We start from the raw sequence: 11,303 nt of genomic DNA on the forward strand, positions 1-11,303 counted from the left end.
GCCACGCTAGGTATGGTCACACTCTTGCCACTGGTAGAGAATATATGAAAAGTTGGTATTTTTATGCTTGATCGATTATCGGCCGACCGCCACAAACAGCTGCTGCTCAGTTCAAAGTCTGGTCACACTGTTCTGTGCACCGCTAAGCCAGCTTTGTGATCTTTTCGTGTTAGCCGCGACTTATTGAATAATTTAATTACAGCTGCTGTTAAATTCTGTTTCAATTTCGTAAATATACAACTGCAGCGTATATTTTTGATATACATATATGGCAATTCATTAAAGCTTTTTTCAGGCAACCATTTCTATATAAACAAGCGCCATTTGCCTTGCAAGCGGATTATCTTATCGCAACAACAACAACAACCAAGTTCAACAAACGTGCCAAGCTGCAGCCAGAGGGCACCGCACAACAACAATAACAACAACAATAACAAATAACCACAAAATCCCAACCGCAACAAGCCACAATCGGCAAAATCATCAACACTGGCGCGCCAGTGGGCCGGGCCAGGCTGGGACTGAGCGGACAGAGACTCTCGTCCGTGTCAGTTGCATTTTGACAACGCCAACGAACCGCAAACACCCGCGCAAAAGTCATGACAACTGCTGCAGCTGCTCCGCCGTCGTCTCCACCCCCGGCACAACAGCCAGCAGCAGGAGCAGGAGCGGCAGGAGCTAAGACTCTAAACGCGCTGCTGCACATGCCCGCGCAGATGGAGATGAGCCAAATTGAGTTGATCTATCGGGCGGAGGGTAATGCAAATTTGGTGCTGGCATTGCCGCAATTTAAAAAAGTTTTACGTTTGCCAAAAATGATATCCAGCAGTCGGCGTTCGCTCTCTGTGCCGCCGCACCCGGCCCAGGCACGCCAAAACAGTTGCCAGTTGCCGACGACGACCGTCCAAGCCGGGCCGGAAGGACAGCCCAGCGTTTCCGACCCAACGCAGCCAGCAAGCGCAAAAGGTTGGCTCCTCCACATACATATATCTACCATATATATATATAGATATACATATACAATCTGTATGCATGTTGGGCTGTTATTGTTGTTACTTTTGGACAGGAAATGGTTGCGTGCAACTTCAAACACCCCAGCTAAACCAAAAGCAGCAACAACAACAACAACAACAAGAAGAGCACAGCTAGCTACGGCTTGCCGAAGCTTAAATACCCTTTAAAGGCATATGACCTGAAAGGGCCTTTATACAAAGGCCTTCTTTTCGACTGATATATCCCATAAGAGCAATATAGTCCGCTTTGAAAGGGATAATTAAGATATCGTAAAAGCAGAAATGTTATTAAGTTTTAACCAATATGATAGAGTTTACCTATGTCCGTATGGATTGGCTCTTAGGATATCTTGAAAAACAAAATTTCATATTAGAATTTAATTGTTGTTCGATCTTCCCTATATGAACCGATCCCTGCCTCCTTGGCATATCTCCTCTCAGCTACAAATAGACAGATCGACAAATAGCTTTCAACTTTGGAGACTTGTTTAATGCATATATGTTATATGAGAAAATATATGTTTATCTTTTTTCAGCAAGGGTATAACAATAGCTTCCCAATGCCTAGAAGCCGCAGCCAAAAGCAAGCTGAGTTCCTCTGCTTCTGGTGGCCAATTTGTGTATTGTGCGATGCTTATTGCCCGCTTGGCTGGCTTTTGCTCTGGCTTTGTACGTACTTCTGCAGACGTGTGTATATGTACTAGGGTCATACAAATATATATTTATATAAGTATCTGTATATATATATATTTGTATGAGCGTAGTCGTATCTGTTTTTGTGGCTGGCTGTGCATCTTTTGGCCATTGCATCAGATGTGTTTATTTCATTTATCTTATTTCTTGGTTTTGCCTCTCTTCTAGCTGGCGTCTTGACAATGCCGGATTTTATGGCTTATATCGAGATAATGCGCCGTCTATTAGGAAATGAGTTTGTCTGTGCAGCGGATATTGTTGCCATACCAAAGGAAAGCGATAGATTCTGGATAAACGAGCACATACGCGACCACAGGCCGGGTGAGTTCATATCTGAGCATGACATCAGAGAGAGCGGGTGTGGGTGTCCATTAGAGATGGCCTGGACCCTTGGCCGTGTTTTACTCCGTGGCATATCGTACATGTTTCGTACAGCCTCATCAGAGTCCGATCTATTAGGTCTGATCTCTTGACTCTGAGCTGGAGTGAAACAGAATGTTAACTAAAACCTTCTTGGAAAACTTGATTCTCGACCTTGTTGACCTGGCAAGGACCGTGTTCGTGTTGAGCCGTGCTTTAAGTAGCCGACCCGTGTCCATCTCTGGTGTGCATGTTTTTATGCTATCGTCATCGGCAACATTTTGTATTTGATCAGCTCGCGCTGCACTTGCGCCGCCTTGGCCTGCATCCAAAAGCCTTTCTATCCGCCAAAGCAATCAATCATAAACGAGCTTTTTAGTGCGGACCTCGTCTCCGTCCGCTGTCGGAGTCCCATTCCCAGTCTCGGGCGTGCTCCAGTTTCTAAATTGTGCATCAAAGTGGAGCTGCACATGGGACTGATTAGTGTGGCGGCCAACGGCCAGCCAATAGTCGCAGCCATATATCAAAATTCGGTTTATATGGCAGCTAGTTGAGGATTGGCCTGGGCCAGCAACAGGCTGCAGCTCGCCGCGCTGGCCACAATTTATCATTGCCAGCCGCGCTAAACCCGGCCGGCGTCCAAGTATCTATATATCAATAATCGCAACCGGCTACACTTTACATTCATGTTCCATTCCCATTCCCTTTCATTTTGCAGTTGCGCGCCTCGATAAGGAATTTGTGGGGCCATTCGGTCTGCTGCTGCCAGATGTGACCCAATTGCCTGCCACATTCGATGTTCTACTTGCCAATATACAGGTGAGTTCCTGCTCCTGCTATATTGGCGGGCTATTGGCTCGAATATATTGTATATTTTGTACAAGGACAATATTGGCATTTTGTGCTTTTTCGGCCATATGCGCTGCTGCGGTTTAGCTAGCCTTTGTGTGGCACTAACACAAAATCCAAAAAAAAAAGGAGAGAAAAAATGAAGCTAAACCAGGAGCCGGGCACATGGTTGTGGACATGGCTGCAGCAGCTAAGGCAACATAAATCAACGGTTCTTTGTTTTGAATTAAAGTGGGCAACAGTGTAAACACATTGTTGTTGCTATTGCCAATGTTGCCTTTGTTTTAGTTGCTGCTGTTGTTGTTGTTGCTGTTGTTGTTGCTGTGGCCAGCTGAAACCTTGCCTGGACCCGATGGTCGTTTCGGTTTGTGCGGTTATAAAAGACGACGAAATTGCTTTGAAAGTGCCGCCAAAGCCACTAGTTCAACATACCCTGTACGCTATAGAAATGGCTAGCTTAGCTGAGCTACAAATTATGTGCATATATTAATTAGTGGGTATTATCCAGCTTTGCACGGGTCAAGTCCTCTTCTTCCGTCTGTAAACATTTTATAATAATTTCCACAGATGTTTAGAAACGATTTCAGAGTCGAGAGTAAACGTTTTCCGCTGATTTTCCACAGTTGCGTGTGGAATGTCATAGATAGCTGAATCTTATCGTTCTCGTGTAGTTAAGTTCTTTTGCAATTGGGAAACGTCTCACACATTTCGCATATATATGTAGATAAATATGATTAGATCGGTGTCTGATCTAGTTGGGTTCCATAAAAAGGTTTTCGATGGAATTTATGACGCCCTTACTTCTTAAACTCCCTTAGAGAATGCTTCTCATCAAATTATACATTAAAAATATATATGTATTTTGCCTTTGCGGGGTTTCGATCCCCAAATATCGTGCTCCACTGAGCAGCTTTAACCAAGCAACTAATGTATAATAAAAACTAGGAATTGAAAAGCGACTGCAGTTCTTATGCCTCAGAAATATCACATAATAATTAATTTTCCATGATAAGTGAGCCTTTTTCACGCTCGAGTTAGCTGATAAAATGTTTTTATACTAAATCCTCTCCCCCAACTTTTTAAATTAAGATTAAGATCTATATATGCCCGTTAAAGTATGCGTGGAATTTAAAATCTGCCCATTTAGATGTTTCGAAATGTTTTTAAATTCAAAAATGATATAGGAAAATAAAACAAACGTTGGCGACATCTAGCGTTGGGTTATGCAATTGATGCGCATCTGACTGCCGCTAGATGCCGCCAGTGCTTGTTTTTATATTGTTTCGATTGATGCACGGGCAAACACGCACAGGATATCTTTGGGGTCGAGCTAGGCGCACGTTGTAGCCACACTCTGTGCACGATGGTTATATATTCAATTTATGGCTTTGCTGCCAAAGCATTGACCGAAATAAAATTGCAAGAAGTAACGAAAAAAAACAATAGTTACGGCGCCATAACTAACGCCATATTGCGCGCCGCACAGGATATGCGGAGAACGCCGAGCAGCCGGTCAGCAGCGCCAGAAGCCGAAGCCGGAGCAGCAGCAGCTGGCAGAGTGAGGCCAGCGGGAAAAGTGCCGCTTTTAATTTTGGCTTTAAATGTTAATTTTCAATTTCAAGTTGAGCCGCGCGTGTGGACATGGCTGCAGGAATGACCGTTGGCATATTTTTACCTGTGCCATAACTCATCATACAATCAGCGCGGCAAGCAACAACTTTTGTTTTATGTTGCAGTAGCAGCAGCAACAGCAGCAACAACAGCAGCAACAGCAGCAACAACAACAAGGAGTATAACCAGGACAACCAGGACAATAGCAGGCAGTTACAGTTCATGTTCAGGCTGGCAGCGATAACCTGCCTGCCGACTGCTCTGCCCCAGCTGCTCAAAATGGGTATATTGTTTTTGTGCAAATATATATAACAGCTCCCAGTTTATGTATTCTCGATCAGCTTCTATAGTCGAGTCGATCTTGCCATGTCCTTCTGTCTGCGCCTCTAGCTCGAGAACTATAATAGCTATTTACTTGAAATTTCGGATGTAGCTCCATCTATGGCACACGCAGATCAAGTTAGCTTTAACTCATCGATAACTTGCTCCGTTCCCAAGTTATCGATAACAATTGATATCGATAGTGTTGTTTTTTGAGCATAACTCGAGAACTATAAGAGCTACAGTCACCAAATTCGGTATGTGGACTCTCGTAAGGCATGCTCAGAACCGGAATGAATCTGTTTTCTTAGTTACACCTGTATAAAGTAGAAGAAACTTTGGCTATTTGTAACTGCAGCTTGGTGCTGGTTACAGGGTATCTCCCAGTTGCTCACTGCCGACTGCAGCATACTTTCTTGCTTTTTTTTGTGTGTGTTTTTTTGCTGGTTGTTTGTGTCGCACTCAACTCCACTTCGCTAGTCGTTGCCATTTTCAAGTCAAAATGGCGTCAACGCTGGCAAAAGTTGGCGCACGGCCCCGCATTCAACTCCATTTGCCATGCAGCAGCAGCAGCAGCAGCACAATAAAAAAGAAAGACAGAATAAGCCAAACGAAATAATTTGTAGGCAAAGGACATGAACATGGACACGGACATGGATGCAGACATCTGCAGCAGCAGCAGCCGGAGCCAGAGCCGGAGCTGTGGAATCAGCCGGCTGGGCGATACATATGCGATCGAAATAAAACCGAAACAGGGCTGGATCCAGTTGCCAAGTGATGTCAGCGATTTATTTGATTTAATGCCAACAGGCGACGGCGACAACACAACCTCTGAACCGGCTAAGGTGCGGCCAACAACAGTTCAGTCCATGTTAAATCCAGACAAATGCAGGTGTCGCTATTGCAGCATGCAGCTCGTTAAGGTGAGTGTGCACGTGTGTGTGTGCGAGTGTGCACGTGTGTGTGTGTGTGTGTGGAGCCAACTACTTGTTATTTGATTTACAAACATTCTCAATTTCTCTTGCCTTCCCTCCTCTCCCGCAGTTGCAGTCGGGCAAAATCAAACGTTTGGGCAACTATTGTCCATTGCAGCTCTTCTCCGGGTAAGTTTTGGGCTGGGCACGGATTCGGGTTTGGGCTTTGGGCTTCTGTTTGCCGCACGCCTTTAAGTCATAAATTTTAATCTGCTCCATTTGCGTGTCCTGTCGTGCTTCATAATTCCAACACTTTCAACTGCCGCTGCCGCTGCTGCTGCTGCTGCTCCTGCGGCTTGTTCCACCTGCGGGCCCTTCGGGTTGGCACTTTTTGCCTTGCCCGGTTTCCGGCTCGAACCTTTATAGCATGGCCCGCCTGTACGGTGCTTTCTTTTTGGGTGTGTGGAATCCCGCGGCTCATTCGTTTATTTGTGGCCCGCTGTTTTAAGTCATGCGTGCATCCGTGCACGAAATTCAATTTGCTTGCGCTTTCATTCCGGTTTACCGCCTGCTTCGCATCCACTCTCAATGCGTTTTATTTCTTTTCGTTTTGGGCTTTTTACGGACTTGGCTTTGCCCGAAAAAAAAAGTGGTTTTCGGCTCGCCTCTTTTTCAGCTTGCATTTATTTCATCCATTTATATACATATATTTATGTTTTAATAGTGTTATTTCATATATGTAGACATATATATTTTTTTCTTGCTCTTCGGTTTTTTTTTTAGTCAACCCGGTCGTATGCTCGATGCCTTGAATGCACTTTTCGCTTGTCCGCAAAATAATTTACGTGTATTTCAGAGCGGCAATTTAATTTATGGCGATCACGCGAATTCGATTTCCTGCGAGGAGCTGCATACTCGAGTTTTTCCAGGGTAAGCGCAAATTGTTTGCATTTTTATCAATATTAACAGCGGGCAAATATATGTATATGTATCTGTCTGGCTGTCTGGGTTTATCAGCTAAATGCTGATCATTCCTGCAAAGTCACGTATTTTGTGTTTCATTGTTGTACTTCAGTGAATATTTGCCTGCAGAATCTCTTTGCAAATAAACCTCTTTTAAACATAATTGAGTGCTAACAGTCAGATAAATGTTAAACAACTGTTAACAGCTGTTATTGTACTATGCAGCTCTTAACAGTCAACGAAATGTTAAACAGCTGTTAATTAAGCATAGCTGTCGGACATATTGTAAATCTAGTTTATAGACATTTAGCTACCTCTTTACAGGCAATGAAATGTTTAGTTGCTGTTAATTAAGCATAGCTGTTATTAGCAGCATGTTAAAGCAGTGCAATTCAAATAAGCTGTTAATCAGCTGCTGTTATGTTAAGTAACAGCACTTCAAATGTTACAATGTTATTGTTATTGAATTTAAAGCAAGACTTAACTTTTATTTGCATTAAATATTATTTAAATACTTCATAGAATATTTCATTAAATATTTGAATGCAATTCCCAACGATTTGTTTGCTTGCGCTGCAAATTTATTGTAATCGAATGTGTTTATATTGTGCGCAACATAAAATTTCCATGCCAGCTATACAATTACGAAAACCCAACCGAATAAAAAAGAGAGTAAAAATCTGGAAGCAATTGTTCAACACGCAAATATTCAATAAATAATGCAAGCAACAGCCAAACACAAATTCTCGAGTGCCAACCGCTAACATTGCCATTCATTTCCCCTTCCCCTTCCCCTTCCCCTTCTTCCCCTTCTCTTGTTTATTTTCTATTTTCATTTCTACTTTTTCTTGTTGCCAAACTCTTGGCATTGCTTTTATGTTTTGTTCACTCATTTCAACACCTTGGCACAACGTTGACAACGACGACGACGACGACAACGACGACGACAACAAAATTGGAATGTGCATTGAAAATGCTAACAAACGAATTTTTGGAAACCTCGCCAACGCCAACGCCAATCGGACAACCCAATCCATGCCCAAACCCAATCCGAATCCGAATCCCCAATACAATCCCATTGCCCTGCCCAATGCCAACGCCAACGCCATGGTCATAAAATCTCTGAAATTCTCCAGTGAAATTATGGCGCTTATAAAACATTTGCTGGTCGCCTGCCTGCTCAGGGAATACAACAACAGCAGCAGCAGCAGCAGCAGCAGCAGAGAGGATGGCCACAGCTACGTGGCAGGCGCTGCTGCATTCGGGGAATCGACATTCAAACGTTGTGGCACCAAGACAAAAGCTACAGAAACTACAGAAATTGGCGTGGCTAATGTTGATGCTGCTGCCGGGCAGGTGAAACAGCAGCAGGAGGGGAAAGAGGAGAAGGGCGATGAGTTTGTCAAAGCTGTTGCTGGTCAGCCGCAGCGACGCGGCGCGAGAGCAGCAGCAGCTGCTGCTGAAAAAACCAGCCAAAGGTACACAAAGCGTTGCAAAATGGCAACAACAACAACAGAAACAACAAGCGAAAGGACAACCGAAAGGACAACAATTGCCCCAACCGGGTTGTCAACGAATGTGGCTCGAACGGAAATGGAAACGGAAACACTGGCGACTCCAACTCCGACTCCGGCTCCGACTCCAACTCCGACTCAAGCACAGATCAACAAAGCGGAAATATTTCACTTACCAAAAAATTGTGTGCTGCAAAAAATTTTGCATTTGCAATTGCTGGTAAAGGTACGTGATAAAGAAGAAGAAGCAGAAGCTGAAGAAATTTCTGCTGCCGTTGGCTATCATCACTTTTGTTTATTTTCCCACCCGCCCCGCCCCGCCCGGCCCGGCCCCAAGCACATTTGATGGCCAACGGCTGAGGCTTTCACCCAATTTTATACCCTAACCAAATTGAAAGCGGGTCGAATAATCAGGCAGCATAGCATACTCTGCTTGATCTGTTCGAATAACTATTTATATACCCTGTAAATGCTAGGAAGTGTTCTTTAAAGCCAGCGCCAGGTGATTAGCAAGGCTTTATTTTGGCAGCCAGTTATTAGATTTAAATGTGGAATACGTTCATGCTATCGCCAAAGTATCTCCCAAGCGATACCAATATGTTTCTTACAGCTAACACTTTCCCCTCAAACGCTTTCCTGTTCAAAAATATGAAAGCAATTTGTCAGCAATTAGTTATTAGAGTACCTCGGCCTAAAACTGACAGCTTAGCTAGACTGTAATTATTTCATGTTTACGAATACTTGTAGAACTACAGGGTATCACTTAGTCAAGCACTCTCTGCTTGCTTCTTCTTGACCAAACTAGCTTAATCTTGATTGTTAATCTCTTATGTTTACTTGTCAGAGAAGTACACATGCACAACAAACTACAGGGTATCACTTAGTCAATCACTCTCTGCTTGCCTCTTGACCAATCTAGCTTAATCTAGATTGTCATTCTTCTATATTTACGAATACTTGTCAGAGAAGTACACATGCACAACAAACTACAGGGTATCACTCGGTCAATCACTCTCTGCTTGTTGCTACCTGACCTTTTTTCTTATTTTGTTTCTGCTGCTCAAGTGCAGCAGTTGCACAAAGGCAACTACATTGAGCTTTACCTGGTTGATGTTTCAACAATGCTTCAGGCGAGTGCCTCGTGCTAAAAGAAGAAATTGAAAGGGCAGCTAAACGGGCAACGGGACAGCGGTCAGGGGATAGAGGGGACAGGGGAAAGGATGCAGTGGGATTTGTAGCTGGACGCTCGCTCACTTGGACGCAAGCCAAGTGGCTGGCACTTTTGGCACAGCTCGAAGATTTGGTGGCCTGTCTGTCTGTCTGTTCGACTGTCGCTTAACTTTCGCCAAACGTTTTCTTCTTTTGCCAATTACAGCGGCATTTTCATTACATGTGGCAACTGGGATATGCAGCACATGCCACGCCCAGCTACGAGGCGCTGCGACAGCTGCTCAGCTGTCAGCCGTGGGATAATGTGGATGAGCTGGCCGCCGAGCAGGCGTACATGCTGGGCGCCACGGCACTCGACTGTTCCATAATGCTGACGTTTCAGGAGATACGCTGCCCGGCCAGGCACAACAGGTAAGCGAGACACACACACACACACACATGCAGGTGCAGCTAATAAGTGTTAACTTTTGCAGCGCTTTGCAGCCTTGGCTGGTTTCCGTGCGGGACCGTCAGTTTCTGACCAAGCTGAGCGTGCTCGATCTGGACCCGAAGCCCGATAGTCACTTTCATAAATTTATAAAGCATACACGCGAAATCGAAAAGTGTTGCCGAGCATTAAATTAATTAAATAAACTCACGACATTCAGCTAAAAAATGCGCGCATCGAATTCGCAGCGCACAAAACTGTGCTACACTTTTTTTCCTCCTAAGCGCTGCGGCTTTTGCCTTACCCTGGCAAGGTGTACTTTAATTATGACGCTCAGAAGGAGATGTCTTTGACTCCATAAGGTATTTATATTTCTGATTTGTTGGAGCAGCTGAATAGATATAGTCATGTCTGTCGGTTTGTCGCTATGCTAGTGAGTCGCTCCGTTTTGAAAATGTAATTTGATAAAACTTATATTTATTCGATTAATGCTGCAGGCAATATCGAAATCGATCGGATCGGCATACTATATCATATATGTAGCTGTCCTAGGTGCGATCGATTCAACTTTTTTGTTTTACAATATATGCTGCTATATCAGATAGTATAGCTACTATATCATATAGCTCTATAAGAAACATGGTTCGATAATTACATTTTTATATGGAAAAAAGGCTTCTGTATTTCAAAGTATCTTAAGAAAAGAACGTATTACTATTTAATATAGCTCTACCATCTATATGATATATATGTCCATAGGAAGCATGGGTCGATAAATGAATTAATGTATGGAAAAACTTTTCGGCTTTTTAAAATATCTTGACCACAGCAATTACTAAAGTTGGCTCTCATATATGCAAGCCCGTAAGTCATATATCTGCAAGGGTATTCAAACTTCGGCGTGCTGAAGATACCCTTTCATTCTGGTTTGTTTTTTGCAGATATCTCAATCAAGCTCAGCTTAGCTTCGCTTCAATATATAAAAAAGATCTCAATCAAATTAGACTTCTCTGCCATCTGAAAACTCAGTCAAAAATAGAATTCTCTCACAACAAACAAAAGACCTTCACGTCTTTTAGTTGCCATAGAAGAATCGTATAAAAACTGAGTACTTATTTTGGCTGCTACTACTTTAAAGTGTATCTAAGGGCATCTAATATTCGGCACTCTAAAGCTAAAATGTACTCTCTGGATTTTTTAGCCGTGTGGCGCGCCTCGCGTAAACGCGTTTTGCCGCTGCCTTTTCGCTGTCAAACAAACCACAGGCGAGGCGAGGCATGGCCAGGTCACGGCAGGGCAGGGCAGAGAAACAACAAGAAAGAAAAAAAAAAGAGGAAAATATAGCACAACGTGAACACTCCTTAATTAATTTCCATGCGAATGCGGCCAGGACTAGCTGGAGCCATACGCTGTCGCTGCAAAAGGCGCCGCAGGATGTGTCAGTCAGGGGCTGGGCCCGAGTTGGGCC

General features: G+C 43.7%; 1 protein-coding gene across 6 annotated transcripts; it reads left to right on the forward strand.

Moving 5' to 3' along the window:
- The first annotated feature begins 8 nt into the window (after window positions 1–8).
- Ipk1 (Inositol phosphate kinase 1) lies at window positions 9–10,063 on the forward strand. Of its 6 annotated transcripts, none has more exons than XM_064690964.1 (10): window positions 25–228; window positions 296–966; window positions 1,875–2,027; window positions 2,785–2,885; window positions 5,474–5,770; window positions 5,892–5,950; window positions 6,545–6,691; window positions 7,861–8,464; window positions 9,614–9,819; window positions 9,882–10,063. In XM_064690964.1, the coding sequence occupies exons 2-10, from the start codon at window positions 600–602 to the stop codon at window positions 10,030–10,032; spliced, it is 2,085 nt and encodes a 694-aa protein (XP_064547034.1). In that variant the 5' UTR covers window positions 25–228; window positions 296–599; the 3' UTR covers window positions 10,033–10,063. The 6 variants fall into 6 exon arrangements, with proteins under 6 accessions (XP_064547035.1, XP_064547034.1, XP_064547036.1 ...); XM_064690966.1 differs by having other exon boundaries at window positions 296–756; XM_064690965.1 differs by lacking the exon at window positions 6,545–6,691 and having other exon boundaries at window positions 9–228.
- Window positions 10,064–11,303: the final 1,240 nt, after the last annotated feature.

This window comes from Drosophila montana, unplaced genomic scaffold, assembly GCF_035044405.1.
Source record: "Drosophila montana isolate Dmon_TW-CO22-7 unplaced genomic scaffold, ASM3504440v1 contig_3319_1, whole genome shotgun sequence".
NCBI classification, from domain to species: domain Eukaryota; kingdom Metazoa; phylum Arthropoda; class Insecta; order Diptera; family Drosophilidae; genus Drosophila; species Drosophila montana.